General features: G+C 49.3%; 2 protein-coding genes across 6 annotated transcripts in view; one reads left to right on the forward strand and one right to left on the reverse strand.

Moving 5' to 3' along the window:
• Tmem229b (transmembrane protein 229B) overlaps positions 1–3,462 on the reverse strand; it is a 43,643-nt gene extending 40,181 nt beyond the window's left edge. Inside the window, exon 1 of one of the 5 annotated variants that reach the window (XM_037210671.1) lies at positions 3,439–3,462. The gene's annotated coding sequence lies outside the window, so the exon portion shown is untranslated. Of the gene's footprint in view, positions 1–1,166; positions 1,649–1,699; positions 2,966–3,036; positions 3,272–3,438 lie in introns of those variants that run through there. The other 4 variants (XM_028876105.2, XM_037210668.1, XM_037210670.1 and 1 more) reach the window with 4 other exon arrangements.
• Positions 1–17,847, forward strand: part of LOC114697737 (translation initiation factor IF-2-like) — a 32,109-nt gene that overhangs the window by 2,061 nt on the left and 12,201 nt on the right. Inside the window, exons 3-4 of the mRNA XM_028876047.1 lie at positions 2,850–3,443; positions 3,485–3,626. Of these exons, the coding sequence (XP_028731880.1) occupies positions 2,850–3,443; positions 3,485–3,626 (736 nt within the window). The remainder of the gene's footprint in view (positions 1–2,849; positions 3,444–3,484; positions 3,627–17,847) is intronic.

The raw sequence follows: 17,847 nt of genomic DNA on the forward strand, positions 1-17,847 counted from the left end.
TGTAGACCAGGCTGGCCTCAAATTCTCCTGCCTTTACTTTCCAAGGGCTGGGGTTACAGGCATTTGCCACTATGCTCAACCCAAATGCACATCTTGAACCAAACCTTCAGGTCCAGAATTCTCTTCATGCATCTTGGAAAAGTATAACCCACGAATCATAAGATAATTGATTCTAAACCTTCTCAAATCCCAAGAACAGAATGTCAGTAGACACAGCCAGTGAATCGAGTGTGACTTAAGAACCATAACCAAAAACGCCGGCTCCTGTCCCTTCCCTCAAACTGGCTTACACTTTACTTTTCGGTAACAAACATTCTGGTTCCTCAGGAGGCCTGGGGGAAGGAGCCAAAAGTATAGCAGTTTTAGATGATCTTAATCCCTTTCCGAAATCCCCCCCCCAGCCGCCGCCGCCCCCGGGGCCAGGTATGAACAAAAGGAGTCGAGAATGTGCCAAGGCTAAAATTATTCACACTTTAAAAGGAATATTCTTGAATTAAAAAACAAAACAAAACCAAAAAAACCCACAAACTCCAAGACACCTTGTTTGCAATTACAGGGTGGACGGGGAGGAGGGGACTAACTAAATGGACACAAATTTGAGAGCAGTCGGGCAGCGGGAGGGTTAGCTATCCTTTTTCTCTCTCAAGGACAGCCAGATCTGATATGGCTGCTGCTAAGCCCAAGCTGCCTCACTTTACTGCCCTGAGCCAGCTCTCTCCCTGTGATACCAGAACCCCTCCCCACGCACGCACGCATGCACACATCAGAGACCCTTCTCAGGGCTCTGAGGGCAACTGTCGATAACGTCCTGGCTTGTCATCTTGTCGGAAAGCTCCAAGATGTCCCATGAGCAGACGCAGACAGAAAAGCCACCCCACTGCCTGTGTGCTAGAGCAACTTTTCTGATAAAAATGACACTTTTAAAACCGACACCGACCTCTCCCTATCGCAAACGCTGTAACTTAGCCCTTCCCTGTAAAATGACACTTTCCCCTTTAGAAACAAGACGCAAATCGGACTCAGAGAAAATAAGCGTAGTGTAAGGCTCACCAACTCTTCTAATATCCTCCGTTCAAGAGCCTCCGGTTCTTAAATCAGTTTATAAATGTAGGAAATCATGTCCCACCACTTTCAAAGAAAGAGTCCAAGGAGCTTCATCTTCTTACCTCCCAGTGTGGGACCTGGGGAACAGTCTGCCCATAGAAAAGCCTTCTTGCACCCTTTCTGTTGGGGAGGTCAGGCCAGCGCCACTGTCCTCAGCTGAGAATCAACAGCTTGGGACAAACCCAACCTGAACTGAGCAACCATCAACCCTGCCTAGCTGGAGGGCGGAGCTCTGCAGAAGTGGGGCTGTCTGTGCCATCTGAGTTCGCCACCTGACCTAACCTTGGCCACTTTAGTTCCAAGACCACAGAGCGAATGCTCAGGGGCACTTACTTTTTTTTTTTCCCCTGCAAACCCTTACAAGTCCTGGAATCCTCCTTGACCCCATCTTGAAGTGGCCGAAGTCAACACTAAATCAACTTGTCATTTCTCTCGGAAGACCAGCGTCCCATTGCCCCTCTGTCTCTGCTTCAGAACACAGAGTCTCAGAACCGGCAAAGAACGCCGCTTCGTCTCAGCCCACCCCTCCCTGTCTCTCAACCTGGTTGTCCTGGCAGACCCACCCCTGGTCCAACCACGTGTGTCATTAACTCACCCACAGAGACGCAGGAGCATCAACCAGAAGTCCAGAGCACCGCCTGTCTCCAGTCAGACCATAGACAGGAAGAAGCAGATGTTGCTCTGCCTTCCAACCAGGTAAATGACCTGAGCTCTTGGAAGGCGGTGCTGCCATAGGACAAGAGCCAATGGTCACATGCAAGTGCTCTGCAAACTGGAGGAACCCGGTTCCTGGAGACAAAGATTGAGGATTGGGATCTTGGCACACTGCCCATTTGTCTTCCAGAGAGAAAGATCCTATACCATTCTTAAGGCAGGTCCACCAGCCCTCTCTCTGACCCTTCTTCCTGGTACGCGGCGGGGAGTGGGGTTGGGGGGACGGCGTGGGGATGGGGTGGTGGTGGAGATTTAGGCTTCCTGGGGACCTCAGTCGGAAGATCGTTTGTTATAGGGGTGCAGAGATAATGGATGAGCAGAGCCCCAAGGTTACACTGGTATGCAGCTTCCAAGTGTCCTCCAGTGAAAGTCTAACCAGTGTCAGAACAGCCTGACACCAAACTCTGTGCCTGAGGCGATCATACATCCACCTCCTGAGAAAGCCCAGGGAAGAAAGGAGAAACGGTGAGCGGTGAGCGGAAGAAGGGAAACCGGTCAGTTTCTGACTGGTCATAGAAAGGGAGAAAAGAAGACACCTGGGAAAGACTCCAATACCTCCCTGGCCTTGCCAGAAACAGGGCTAAATGGCTCCCCATCCCGGCCCCCCATTTGCCGCCAGGAAACAGAGATGATGAATGCAGATGAAGAACTGGCTGGGCACTGACCTAGGCACCCACCTGAAAAAGAATGCCAAAAGTGCAACCCACCATCACCCAGTTCTTTCATGCACACAGAAGAGAAGGCAATAGGGTCCTTTTGACCAGCAAAGTCAGGACCCGAGTCTGTGGTTCCCACTCCCAAGACCTGGCTCTCCAGCTTCCATCCAGTCTGGCGCCCTCCTCTGTCCTTTCCAGAGGGCCTCGGGGTGCACTCCACTGGGTGGGGGGAGGTGTCAACCTTCAGAGGTCTGCGATCCTCCGCGGGATCTCTCACCCTCGCCTCAACCCGGCACCCCTTTGTTTCAGGCAGGGAAAGTTGCCAGTGTTCACCCCTTTCGCCAACACGCCCCCCTGTGCGCCCATCCCCCGCAGGGAATCCAAGCTCAGACACACCATCTAATCTGCGGCTCGCTCTCCAGCCCCAGCAGCCGCTTCGAAACCGAAAGCAAAGAAGAAGCGGGATCCGGCAGTGTCCCTACACGGGGTCGGCCAGGTCTTCCCCATCACCGCCCCATCACCCGCGCCCCCGCGCTCGGCGCTGCCCGCCCCGCTCAGGCACCTCTCTCCGCGGCGGAAAGGCCTCTCTGCGGACATCGCGGGCACCTACCGGTGCGGGGCCGGGGACGAGGGTAGGGCAAGGCAGGGCAGGGCCGGGCGACCGTCTGCCCGACGCAGGTGCGGCCAGGAGCGCGGTCTCTCGGGCTGGCTCCCGCTCCTCCTCCCGCGCCGGGACTCGGGGCGCTCTCCAGCGCCGCCTGCTCCCCGCCCCCACGCCCGGCGCTCGGGCTCCCCCCGCGCCGGGTGACCCGCCAAGCCTCCCCCACGCCGCCCGCCCGCCCGCCCTCCCGCGACTATTCCCGCATCGAGTGTCCGCGGCCGCCGGGGCGGCGCGGGGGCCCGGGGAGCTGCAGCGGCTGCTGCCCCAAGGAACCCAGCCCCAGGCGGCGACGGCGGCACTCACCCATAGTACGGATGCGGCGCAAACTGCACATGCTCGCGTCTGACAGGCGCTCTGCCCCCGGCCCTGTTTAACTCCTTCCGCGCCCGAGTGTCCGCCCGGCCCGCTGCCCCCGCCGACCCAGCCGCCTCCCGCCACCCATCCTCAGCCTCCAGTCCGCCCTGCCAGGACTCCCCCACCTCGCAGCCCAGGTGGCTCAGGTGGCTGCCGTGAAGATTCCTTGGCCCTTCCTGCCCAGGCCACTTCTGCATTCCAGGTGTGGGGTGAGGGTCACCTCCCGATTTGTAGGAGTTGTAAGGAGTCGATTGCACAACATTCACTCTGCTTATCATGGAGGCTCAGGTTGCCAGAGGTCCACGCTTCACACGGTGTTGCACACCCACTGTGTGCCCGTATTATGTTCCTTGCGAGTTAATCATTGAAGCAGCCCAGACCAGGTCGGATTGTTTGGTTTTTAATCCTCATCATCACCATCGTTGTTACTCTTCTCATTTCTAAGATGCAGAAACTGAAGCTTGTGAAAAACTAGAATTTGCCTCAATCAAGGCCTGAACCTCCAAGGTCCACGATTTGGTTCGTAAAGATTAAATGGAATATGTTCTTTCTGAGGTCCTCTTAGGAGGTGCAAAACAACAGATGTCAGGGTAAAATCCCTGGCGATTCGGAATACGGAACGTCAGCTCCGTGAAGTCAAAGTCAGGCCTCCGGAATGAATTTCCCTTCCACACCAACCCTGAGTCCTGGCACTTCAGCCGAGGGGAACCGACAATCTTGAAAGTCTATAATGCCACATGGGGAGGTTTTGTTTTCTTTTTTAGCCAGCTCTGATCTTGAACTCCCCGTCCTCCTAACCTCCACCTGCCCGATGCTAGGATTACAGGTTAACATGGAAGTGGAGGGATGTCCTTTTTCAAAATACCCGAGAGCAGTCTTCCACAATTCTCCCATAGCCTATGAGTGCCTAGGCCTGATCTGAGGGTTTGACGGTTGCTTCTCTAGGCTGAGACTGTAGCTCAGTAGAAGAGCAAGTGTTTAGCCTCCTGGAGGCCTAAGATTCAACTTCCAGTGGGCATTCATTTGTGCGCACGCGTGGGCCTCATACATGCCCCTTCACACACACAAATGAACCCAGAAGGGAGAGGGACACTTAGGGAGAGAGAGGCACAACTGTATTAGTTAGGGTTCTCTAGAGGAACAGAACTGATAGAAAACAAATATGGGATTTATCGGAGTGGTTCACAAGAGCTGTGGTCCAGCTAGTCCAGAAATGGCTTTCTCCCAACAGACAGGTCCGAGAATCCAACAGTTGTTCAGTCCAGGAAGCTGGATGTCTCGCTTGGTCTTCAACATACATTGGAATCCCACAGAAGTAGGTTCCAACAGCAGTGAAGGAATGTCTCAGCAGCAGAGTAGATAAAATTGACAGTGAGAAGCGGGGGCAAACAGGCAAAAAGCAAAAAGCTTCTTTCTTCCATGTCCTTTACATGGGCTGCCATGAGAAGGTATGGCCCAGATTTATTTAGGGAGGGTCTTCTCACCTCAAATGATCCAATCAAGAAAAATCCCTCACAAGTGTGCCAGCTGCTTGAGTTTTTAGTTAACTCTAGATGCTGTTAACTTGACAACCAAGAATATCCATCCCAATGACCAAAGAAAGTGTATCACTCACTGCCTTAAAAAAAAATTATCCAGGCGGTGGTGGGCATAGGCCTTTAATCCCAGCACCTGACAGGCAGAACAAGCAGATCTCTATGGGTTTGAGGCCAGCATGGTCTACAGAGTGAGTTCCAGGACAGCCAAGACTACACAAAGAAACCCTGCCTTGAAAAACAAACAAACAAACAAACAAACAAACAGTTATGCATTTGAGCGTTTGCCTGCATAAATGCATGCCACGTTCGTGCCTAGTGCTCTCGGAGGCCAGAAAAGAACATTGGGACCCCTTGCACTGGGTTACAGGCTGTTGTGAGCCACCATGTGGGTGCTGGGAACCTAACCTGGGTCCTCTGCAAGAGCAACAAATGTTCTTAATTGCAGAGCCAGCTCTCCAGCTCCGTTTACCCCTTTTTTATAATGTGCCGGATAACCAAAGAGGTCTCAGAAGTCCAAGCCAACACAAGGCTTGCCCCACTCAAGACAAGAAGCCAGGCTGCTTTCTACTTTCTGAACCTAATTGGATTCCATGTCTGCTTGATTGCCTGATGAGACCTTAGAGCTTCCATCAGTCTGTGTCCCTAGCCAGGGTATACAAAGATGAACAACATCTCTAAACTGGAGTGGGCAGTGTAGACCAAGGGGCTTTAAGCCCATCACCATACATCCTCTGTTCTTGACATGGACAATCTATTCTTCTGTAAGAAACTGCACTGGGGCTGAGGATGCAGCTCTGTAGTAGAGCATTTGCCTAGAACGTGCAAGGCCCTGGATTCCATCTCATACCATGAAAGAAGCACTGGAGTTCAAGTAGGAATGATAGGCATTATCTTGGGCTCCTCAAACCAGTAGAGGAAGTACATAGCCATGCGATGCCACTGATAAGAACTTTTGACCTTCATTATCCTCTGTGTAGCAGAGACACCATCACCTACCTACCTTACGACTATGATGCAATAATTCAATGACATAATGCATGTGGAGTCCTTAGCATAGAGTAGCCTTCCAATAACAGGAATCGTTTTCTGTTGTGGGTAAGGCAGGGAGAAGGATTACAAGCACTCATGCGGGCTAGACCCTGGACCTTGTCAGAAAGACATAAGACTGCCCCCCTGACAGACCTCAGAAAACCTAGCAGCAAGGTTGAGCTGATGGGAGTGGGTGGGCATCCTCTGCCCCTCTTGCCATGGACCAAAGTCTCCTAGACCTCTCTCTGTGTTTGGCAGCAGCGTGGCTCTCTGCTGGGCTCTGGAGGGCAGCACTGCATAGAGGGAGGTATGAAGAGCTACGGGCAGCATTCTGAATTCCCGGCAACTTAGGTATCAGGTCCAGGAGGCACAGGAGGTACCTAGTGCCAGCAATGTTTTTAAGGGCCCACAAAATGCATTTTTTTTTCCTTTACAAAAATGGATGCAAAAAATAAACTTTGAGGTCAAAGGAAACATTTTCATGTAATATTAATATTTCCATCCTTCGTCTGGAACAAGATGCCAGCGGCAAAAACGCACAGGAAGAGTCAGGAACGGAGACACAGGCTGAGCACCGTGCCATCTTGGGTCACCATTCCCATGGGAGTTTCCTCCTTTCTTTAAAAGGGATCGTTTCCTCTTAACGACAGTTTACACAGCTGACCTCTCCTTGGGCAGGGCAGCTATTTCTTTCTCTCTCTCTCTCTCATTACATAAATGGGGAAATAAAATCTGTGTAACTTTGTCAAGGTTACACTGCCCGTAAGAGGAGAATATGACTCAAATTCGGGTCTCCAAACAACGCCCTAACCAAGGCCTTTTCCACCTGCACCGAGATGAGAAGTCAAATCAGTCATACCCAGGACAGAGCAGTCTGCTGCAGCAGGGAACCTATAAATAGCGTCCACAGCAGTGAGTGGGTCCCCAGGCTTTCCACCCAAAGAGTGAGACCTTCAGGTAGTGTCATGGCAGGGAGCTGGGAGAGTGGCCCCAGATGAAGGTAAGCTCCATAAAATCATGGCTGTATGCCTCAAGTATGCATTAAAGGTAGAGGGGCCCTGAGGGAGACCAAGACCCCACACTCATACAGCCCAAGAATGCCAGTCCCTTTTCCCTCCTTGTCTTCAAAAGCCAATGGAGCAGTGTGGTGGGCCACATAGGCATATATTTTGCACTCACAGTTCTGTCCTGTGTATACACACACACACACACACACACACACACACACACACACACGCACACACACACACACACACCTTGGGTCCAGGGATATGACTGTACTTGCCATGCAAGCCTGAGGACCAGAGTTTGGATCCCCAGACACTCACATAAACATTGGATGGGCATGGGAACTTGCCCAAGAAGTCAAAGACAGAGGATCTTTAAAATAAGCTGGCAGGCAAGACTAGCCATATCAGTAGCTCTAAGTTTGGTTGAAAGACCTTGCCTCAGTGAATGAAGTGGAAGAGAAGGGTTCCTGAAATCCACCTGGGACCTCCGCGTGCATAGGCACACAGGTTTACCCACAAACATGCATGCATACATGCACACCACACGCACACACATAAAAACGGGGGAGGGGTCTTAATTGGAATTTTTACAGCACTGCAGGCCTGGATTTGAATCCAGACTCCACATCCTAGTTGGATGTCTTAAGGCAGCTCATTTCTCTCAGCCTATTTCCTCATCTGCAAAGTGAACAGGGCGACGATACCCACTCTAGGATGTCGTGTGAGTAAGATGATATGTAAAAAGGTGCCTTGTGTGGTGCCAGGCACAAAGTACCTAATAGCACCGATAACACCATGGTGGAAAGTCCCTGCCATAGTCAAAAGTTACCTTTACACCTCCTTTCTACCCCATGATGAAAGAATAAAAATGCCTTACGTGTCTGTGCTGGCTAGTCTTAATGTCAACTTGACACACAGGCTAAAGTTATGTGAAAGGAAGGCATCTCAACTGAGAAAATGCCTCTATAAGATCCAGCTAGCTGTAAGGCCATTTTCTTAATTAGTGATTGGTGAGGGAGGGCTCAGCCCATCGTGGGTGGTGCTATCCCTGGACTGGTATTCCTGGTTCTATAAGAAAGTCTGAGTTAGCCGGGCGTTGGTGGCGCACGCCTTTAATCCCAGCACTCGGGAGGCAGAGGCAGGCGGATCTCTGTGAGTTCGAGGCCAGCCTGGGCTACCAAGTGAGCTCCAGGAAAGGCGCAAAGCTACACAGAAACCCTGTCTCAAAAAAAAAAAAAAAAAAAGAAAGTCTGAGCAAGTCAGAGGAAGCAAGTCAGTAAGCAGCTCTCCTCCACGGCCTCTGCATCAGCTCCTGCCTCCAGGTTCCTGCCCTGCTTATGTTCCTGTCCTGACTTCCTTTACTGATGCACATCACTACGGAAGTGTAATCCAAATAAACCCTTTCCTCCCCAACTTGCTTTTTGGTCTTGGTGTTTCATTGCAGCAATAATAATCCTAACTGAGACAGTATCTATGTAGCCTTAAAAATGTATTGTGCAAACTAAGTTCTTGGGCATATTTTCTGAAGGACATGGGATTTCTGCTCTTCTTATAAAGCAAACCATCCACAAAGGGCTTACTCTCGTCTCCAGCATAAGGGATGTTCTTGGTGACTTTTGAGGGGATTCAGAAAGATTTCTTTATGCCTGTTAGAGAGGACTAGTTCCCTGGGGTTGCCCTTTGACCATGAGTCAGTAAAGATATGGCTCAAGAGAATAATTTCTGTGGAGACTGACCTGTAGCCAGATAAGAAAGAATCTGGGCACAGAAACTAGAGACCAGGAAAGGACCACATGCAGTCTGTTGAAGACGCTGTGATAAGAAAGAAGTGAGGCAGAGCAGAAAGAACACCGTATTCGGATGGGCTTTATGGAAAAACAAGGAGAGAGAGAGAGAGAGAGAGAGAGAGAGAGAGAGAGAGAGAGAGGAGTATATTGCTCTTGGTGAGAGTCAAGGTAACGCGCTGGCATTTAAAAATGGGAATCTGTGCAACACCCCAGGCCCCCAAAAAGGAACTCTTTCTGAGATAGAGTCTTACTCTGTTGCCTAGTCTGGCTTTGAACTCATGACATAACTCTTGCCTCAACTTCCCCCATGCTGAGATTATAGGCATGAGCTACCACTTCCAACTAGCAAACTTTTCTTCAAAAAGGAAAGAAAGGATATCCAAAGAGGCTAAGGACTATGACGCTGTATCATTTAAGATTCTTTGACTAGGGTCTCACATAGGTCAGGTTGGCATGGAGCTTGCTGTGTAGTTGGAGATAACCTTTGAAATTCTGATTTTCTACCTCTACTTCTAGAGTGTTAGGATTACAGATGTATGCCACCATGTGAAGTTTATAGATATCATAAATCTAAAAATAATAAATATTAGGATGATACATAGGTGATCGGGAGGTTCACAGATAGAAGGGATTGTTGATTAAAAAAAAAAAAAAAAAGCTTGCCACAATGACTCGGTGGCAAAGGCCTACCACGAAAGCCTGAGGACCTGAGCTTGATCCCTGGAACCCACGTAAAGCTAAAAGGAGAAAACTAAGTCCACAGAATTGACCTTTGACATCTACATGTATGTCAGCATACATGTCAGTGTGTACACTTCATTTTTAAAAATTTTTATTTGTTTGAGGCAGGGTCTCACTTTGTAGCCCTGCCTGGTTTAGAATTCATCATGTAGACCAGGCTGACATAAGTAAGACTCACAGAGATTCTCCTGCCTCTGCTTTCCAAGTGCTGGGATTAATGGCATGTGCCACCATGTCTGGGTTTACGGTTTTGTTTTGTTTTGTTTTGTTTTAAAGTTTGCAAGAATTCTGATAAGAAGTCAGAGAGAGTGTTCAGTTGGTGAAATGATTGCCTTGCAAACATGAAAAGCTGCGTTTGAGCCGACCTCCTACAGAGAGAGAGAGAAAGAGAGAGAGAGAGAGAGAGAGAGAGAGAAGAGAGAAGAGGAGGGGAGGGGAGGGGAGGGGAGGGGAGGGGAGAGGAGAGGAGAGGAGAAGAGAGGAGAGGAGAGGAGAGGAGAGGAGAGAAAGGAAGAAACAAGCACTGGGCAATGATGTCATGGGTTTATCATCCCTATGCTGGGAAGATGTAGCCAGGTGGATCGATGGGAATCACTGGACAGGCAGCCTAGCCCACTTGATGAGCTCCTGGTCAATGAGTGATATCGCCTCAAAAATAAAATAAAATAAAATAAAATAAAATAAAATGTGAAGTCACTTGTGTGCATGCAGTTCAGACTAGGCCAGTCTGGGGAGTGAAGCCCATGAGAAGTAACTGAGATCTACCTCTTCAAGGCTTCTGCGGCCAGAAACACTAGATTCCAACCTTTTATTGTTTCTCTTCACAGTTTTCCTGTGTTAGGTCAGACACACTTTTCCTCTTGGCCATGGAAAGTCCCAGCAGGGTCCTCCGGAGTATCAGCCATTGTAGGTGAGAGGTGAGCGGTGAGACGGAAGTCGGAAGTCTGTTACCAACATGAAGGGAAAGGCAGCCAGCTAGCTGCTGAGCAGATTCCAGACGGCGAACGTCCTTGAGAAGGCAAGCAAGCAGCTTTATTCCCGAGTTACTCCTGACCTGGTGCCCTCTAAATTAATGCTGTCTTCTTGTTGTTTTCTGACACAGGGTTTCTCTGTGTAGCTCTGGCTGTCCCGGAACTCATGCTGTAGCCCAGGCTGGCCTCGAACTCAGAGACCCGCCAGCCTCTCTCTCCAGAGGGCTGAGATTAAAGGCGAGCGCCACTGCCGCCCGGCAGGCAGTTCGTGTCCGTTTCCTTTCTTTTACCTCTTTCTTTCCTTCCTTCCTCCCCTCCCCATTCCTTCATTTCTACTTTATCTCTGTTTTATTAACTTAATTCTGTAGTTTACTGTATCTTAGTAGCAAAATTACAGGGACGGTACAGAAGACTGACAATAAAAAGAAAACAAAAAACAAAACATGTACTTGAGGGCCGGAGAGATGGCTCAGTGGGCAAAGGCATTTGCCACCAAACTTGATGTTTCCAGCTTGACCCCCGAGACCCACGTAGTAGGAGGAAACAGACTCCTGCCAGTTGTCCTTCAACCTCCATACACACTCAGTGGCAGGAGCACCCATACACACACACACACACACACATACTCACACACACACTCACACTCACACACACACACTCACACACACTCACACACACACACATACACACACATACACACACACATACACACTCACATACACACTCAGTGGCGGGAGCACCCATACACACACACACACACACACACACACACACACACACAGCACATGCACATACAATTTAGAAAATCATGTGCTTGCCTGTAGACAACTCAGAAAGGTACAGTGAACAGATGGAATCTGCTACAAATACCATTTAGTTGCCATCAATAAGAAATTTTATTTTGTTTTTGTTTTTTTTTACAAATCCAAGTACTGGCATTGTCTAGAAAATTGTATCAGGTTTATTTACAATTTTATCAGGTTTATTAAAATTCTGGAACCTTGTTCACAGAAACATTGACTTGCATTAACATTTTTACATCCTGCATTTGTGTTAAACATTTACACAAAAATGAATGAGGGGGAAAAAACTACCAATAGATGATTTCTGTCCCCTATTTTTCCCTTTACAGCCATATACTTAGTTACCTTTTGATTGAAAGTTTAAGAAGAAAACCTAATGTTCATAACTACCAACAACAGGAGGAAAAGGGAAAACTTGTTTTCAGAATGAGGTTTCCCCCCCCCCCCCTCACAACGGACCCAGCCTTAGGGAGGGATGTCTTCTGGTACAGTGGCTACATGTTTGGCTTGGATAGCAGACAGGTTGGTGTCTTCAAAAAGCCTCGCCAGAGAGGTCTCTTTTGCCTTCTGCAAAGCACCGAGGGCTGTGTTCTGGAAGCCCAGATCTGGTTAGACGATTAGAGGGATTTCTCACTCCAGGCCCTGCAGGAAGAGTCTGTGATTCCTAGTTTCTAATTTCTCCCAGCTCCATCATACCAGGCCCATCACGATGACGTTTCTTCACCCCTCCAGTAGAGGGCGCACTCTCATATACGGTTTTTGTAGCCAGTTGCTTCCTGGATGCTTTGTGTGAGCCAATGTATGAGGGGCCCCCTAACTTACCCACGTCTCCTTTGGCTGCGGCTTAGAGAGCTAAAGGTAGCTTGGCACAGTGGTTAGGAACAGAATTCAATTTTATCATTGTTGTTTGGTTTTAAGTGAGAGTCTTGCATAAGTCTAGTCTGACTTCTCCAGAACTCAAGTAATCCTCCTGCCTTGGTGCCTTGAGTACCTAGGATTACGGGTGTGCACAACCACTCTGAGCTCTCCCACAACCCTCTGCACTGGGGATTGAACGTAAGACCTCCCACCCTAGACAAGCATGGAGCCATGGAACTGTACTCCCAGCCTTAAAGTTTACGTTTTGGAAGTGTTTTCTGGTTTACAGCAAAACAGAGCAGACGTTACAGAGGTTTTTCTATATATCCCAAGACAACCCAAGCCTAACACCACCCACAACCACATCTTTCCACCAGGATGGCACATCTACCACAATCTGCCTGTGGTGGTTTGAATAAGAACAGCCCCCATAGGTTCACATATTTAAGTTTCGTTCTCAGTCCGGTGGACTGTTTTAGGAAGGATGAGGAGGCGTGGCTTGATGAAGGAGGTGTGTCACTGGGGGTGGGCTTTGACGTTTAAAAGCCTCTCTCTGCCTCCTGCCTACAGATCAGCATGAAGCTCTCAGCTACCACTTCAGAGCAAGGCCTGCCTGACGCCATGCTTCCCTCCATGATGATCATGGACTCACCTTAAGCTGTAAGCAAGCTCCCAACTAAATGTTTTCTTTGATAGACTGCCTTGATTGTGGTGTCTCTTCACAGCAATAGAACAGTCACTAAGACACTACCTCAGCTCGTTTTTATTACTAAAGTTCATAGTTCACATGAGGGTTCACTTACACATTTCAGGGGTTCAGATAAGTAAGGATGTGTGCCTAGCAGCGTAGCATATGATACAGAATATTTGCACTGCCACAGAAATCCTCTGTGCTTACCTTTGCCGCTAGGCCCCTGGTGACCACGAATCTTTTCATTGCCTCCAAAATCTTGCCTTCTCCATAATTTCATATATTTGGAACCATACTTTATATAGTCTTTTCAAAAAGGCTTCTTCCACTTAGTAATATGTATTTACATCTTCTCCATACTGTCCTATGTTTTGGTAGTACATTTTTTGGCATAGGAATTTAAATATTCCATACCCTAGCTTCATTGTGGCAAGTCTTACTTCATTTATACACCCACAAACTCCCCCTATATAGTTTTTAAAGTAAATATTAGGTATTACACATCATTCCTGATACTGTATTTTTAAACACTAGATAATATTCTATTGCCAGTGTATACACAGTTTGCTTATCCACTCTCCTACTAAAAGGACATCCTTGTGGTTTCCACCTTTTGGTTATTAGGAACAAGGTTATTAGGGCTGGGGCTGTAGGCATGTGCTTCAAATGAGCAAGCCTAATCTGCAACACTGTGACGACAATCTGAGTGTGGTGGTACAGGTCCCAGGACTCCAGAAGGAAAACGGGGGGTGGGGGGGTCAGTGAGATGGCTCAGCAGGTAGATGTGCCTGTTACATGTGGGATCCACATGGTGCAGGAAAAGAGTTCATTCACACAAGCCGTCCTCTGACCTCCACATATGTGCCCCCCAATAAATAAATAAATAAATAAATGTAACAAAAACAAAGACAGACATAGGAGGGGTCAGGCATGGTGGCACCTGTCTTTGATTCCAGCACTTGGAAGACAGAAACAGGAGGATCCCTGTGAGCTCAGACCAACCAGAGTGACAGAGTGAGACACTCAGAATGAATAAATACATAAGAACAAAGGCGAAAGAAATGATGTGTGGGTTTGGGTATGGGCATACTTTTTTCAACTGCTTTGGGCAAAGACCAAGGATCTGAAGGGCTGGATCACACAGTGAGAGTATGTGTGGTCTGAGAAGTCTCCAAACCGCCCTCTAAACTGGCCATACTGTTCTGTATTCCTACTAAAAATAAAGAGACTCCCTTCACACTCACAGTAGCATTAGGAGTTTTGAGTGCTCTTGATTCGGGCCTTTCTATCAGGTGTGTAGTGGCATCTCATCCCTGTTCTTCATGTGGCTCTCAGTTACGAGAGAAGAAGGGAGAACTGGTTAAGTCTCAAGCAGGCAGCAGGAAGCTCTGATGTCGTTGATGACCAATATCGTTCGTCTTGCGGAAGTTGGCGTAGAGCTGGGTGACACTATCAGCCAGAGCTCATCATTTTTATTAGGGAAGTTCATAAATTACATTCCAAAGACAGATGTGTGGGCTTCACCCTCCTTATGCTCAGGTATGAGTGGATTTCTACAGGAGAAGCCAATGCAAAATGTCAGTCAGGGAGTCAGCGAATGTTTATAAAGTATCAGAGGATTGAAAAGAGAAATCCATGGCCAGATAAAAAGTGTTAGGCTCTGGGGACATGATCATGGTGACTGTAGGGACAGGAATGTACACTTTCACAGAGCTCAAAAATAATGCATCTTTCGGCCAGGCGGTGGTGGCACACACCTTTAATCCCAGCACTCGGGAGGCAGAGGCAGGTGAATCTCTGTGAGTTCAAGGCCAGCCTGGTCTACAAAGTGAGTTCCAGGAAAGGTGCAAAGCTACACAGAGAAACCTTGTCTCGAAAAACAAAACAAAACAAACAAACAAAAAAAAAGCATCTTTTAAAATAATGCATTATATCAAAATAATATACTTTGGGGGTACATTCCTCCCCCAACCCTTGGACAATGTCTCACTACGTAGCCCAGGCTGGCCTCAAACTCACAACCTCCCTACCTCAGCCTCTAGAGTACTGGGGTTGATTACAGGTATACCCTCACCCCTGGCTACCTCAGATATTCAGAAGTCATGTCCTCTTCCTTCCTTCCTTCCTTCCTTCCTTCCTTCCTTCCTTCCTTCCTTCCTTCCTTCCTTCCTTCCTTCCTCCCTCCCTCCCTCCCTCCCTCCCTCCCTCTCTCCCTCCCTCTCTCCTTTCCTTCCTTCCTTTCTATTAATAGAAAGAAAATGCAGTGGATAAGAACTGTGCGCCTTGAGCCTGAAAATAAAAAAACCTATGATTCTCTGCTAATGTGAATTATCCATAAAGCATTAAAACATTAATCAGGGCTCCGAGGAGGGAGCAGACAGGCACTATTATGGTGCGCAAATGTATGGTGTGATACGGGGGTGGCAGCGGGGGTGGGTGGGGGGTGGGCTGGGGGAGAATGGTTCATGTCCTGAGGATAGAGGCATATCTGAAAAGGTGAAAGTGGTGAGGATTGGGTTGACATGTGTGACTTGACTGCCACCCAGGGCCATGATGATGTCTGAGCCTGGGCTGCTGCCAAGGCCCACATCTGGATTCATGGCCTTGATGTAGCCGTGGTCTGTATTGATGTTCCTGGCTCCTGATACCACCAAAGGCCAAGAGGATAGGGCTGTACAGAGTTGGCCCCGCCCCTTCACGGGCTGGGACATTTTGGAGAGCTGGTCCTGTCCCTCACCAGCTGAAGCACTCAGGACAGAGGGTCCTACACCTGGCCCTGAGGCTGTTCGGATGGGAAAGCAGGTTGTGCCTGCCATGTGGTGAGGGAAAGATGCCTCCCTCATCCTCTCCACCTGCAGCAAGTGGGGGACCTGACCCAACCCCTCACCAGCTTCAGCTCTCAGGAGAATGGGCCCTCGCCTTGCCTGAGTACCACAGTAGAGTTGACCCTGTAGACAGGGGCGTGGTGAGCCAGCCCTAAGGGTGTGAGAGAGGGGCATGGCTGGTATCACCTCCCTCATCTGCAGTGTTGTGGTGGGAGCGAGGGAAAGAGCCCCCCCCCCCCCCCCCCCCCCCGTCCTGCTGCCTCCAGCCAGTGATGGAGCAGATCCTCCCCTTTACCAGCTGCAACACTCAGGAATTTGAGCCCTGCACATCATCTGGGCAGCACATCCATACTGACCCTGTTGATGAGGGCGGGGGTGAGATGGCCTGAGAATGTGAGCATGAGAGATCTGGCCCCGCCCCTCATCTGCCATATGGTGGCATGGGTGGGGGAGAGATGCCCTCCCCTCCCCCCACCCCCTATGCCTGAGGCAAGTGGGAAAGCGGCCCCTGAGGTCATAAGGGCAGGAGAGCTGCCCCTGCCCCTCATCAGCTGCAGCACTTGGGAGAACAGGCCCTGCACCTTGCCTGGGCGGCACGGTAGAGCTGACCCTGTTGGTGGAGGTATGAGTGAGCCAGCCCTGAAGTTGTGATCATGGGAGAGCTATCCTTACTACTCCTCTGTCATGCAGAGGCGTGGATGGGGGAAGGATGCCCCCCCTCACTCCTCACTGCCCGTGACAAACGAGGGAGCTGACCCTCCCCCTAGCTGTAGCATTCAGGAAAGCGGCTCTTCCCCTCACCTGGGCAGCACAGTAGAGCTGACCCTGTTGGCAGAGGTGAGAATGAGCTGGCCCTCAGGGTGTGAGAGTGGGAGAGCTGACCACAACCCCCCTTATCTGCAATGTGGTGGTGAGGGTGAGGGAAAGATGCCCTTCCCCCCTTGCCCCTACCAGCTGCAGCACTCGGGAGAGTGGAACCCTGAACCTCGCCTGGGCAACACAGTAGAGCTGGCCCTGATAGTGTAGGTGTGGGAGAGCCTACCTTGAAGGTGGGAAAGCAGGAAAACTGCCCGCCCCCGCCCCCCCTACGCCCCCCGCCCCTTGCTCATCTCTGCAAAGGGTGAACTAGCCAGGGCAATGCTGCAGAGCTCACTCTGGTGGTGAGGATAGGGGAGAGATGACAGGCTGACCAACCCTGCAACTAATTACCCAGGCCCAGAACCAGGGTTATGAGTTGGTCTGCCCCAACATCCACCCTATCTATCATGTGCTGGAGCATGTGAAGAGGCCAGTCCTGCAGGCCCAAAGCTTCGGATCTCCATGATACAGGGCAACTCCCAGTGAAGGCCCAGCATCGATAGTGTAGCAGAAGCCAGAGGCCTCGAACCAGACCAATGACTCTGCAGTGAACACTTGCAAGTAAAGACATGTGGATAAAAGGGTTAACTGCGTGACTCACTGTGTCACACTACAGCTTCCATGATGAGATTTAGTTTTCCTTTTTTTTCCTCTTGAATTTTATTTTGTTTTATTTTGAGGGGAGGTTGCAAGGCCAGAGGGCAGATGTGAAGGGGTGGGGGAAAGAATGGGATTGAGATGTATGATGTGAAAGACACAAAGAATAAATAAAAAGAAAGTTAAAAAAATAACAACGAAACACTAGTCACAACCCTGAAAATTAGTGCAGGCTCAAAAGGCTAGCATTAAAATTAAGGGAGTACAGGGTCAAAGCTAGAGAAATGAAAGCAATGGGCTAGAGGTGCAGCTCAGTGTGTGGGGTGCTGGCCTGGCATGCACAAAGTCCTGGCTTTGATCCCCAGCACCACATAAACTGGGAGTGGTGGGACATGCCTGTAACCTCAGCCTGTGAAATCCCGGCACTCTGAGAGGTAGAGGTGTTGTTGGTTTTTGTTTTGTTTTGTTTTTACTCTTTTATTCTTTTGGGGAGCCCACCACTCAGCTCTCAAATAAGTTTCACATGGAGGCTTATTCTTAATTATAAATGCTCGACCTTAGCTTGGCTTGTTTCTTGCCAGTTTTTCTTAAATTATCCCATTTATCTTTTGCCTCTGGGATTTTTCCTTTTTCTGTTTTTGTATATCTGT

This window comes from Peromyscus leucopus, chromosome 14, assembly GCF_004664715.2.
Source record: "Peromyscus leucopus breed LL Stock chromosome 14, UCI_PerLeu_2.1, whole genome shotgun sequence".
Lineage (NCBI taxonomy): Eukaryota > Metazoa > Chordata > Mammalia > Rodentia > Cricetidae > Peromyscus > Peromyscus leucopus.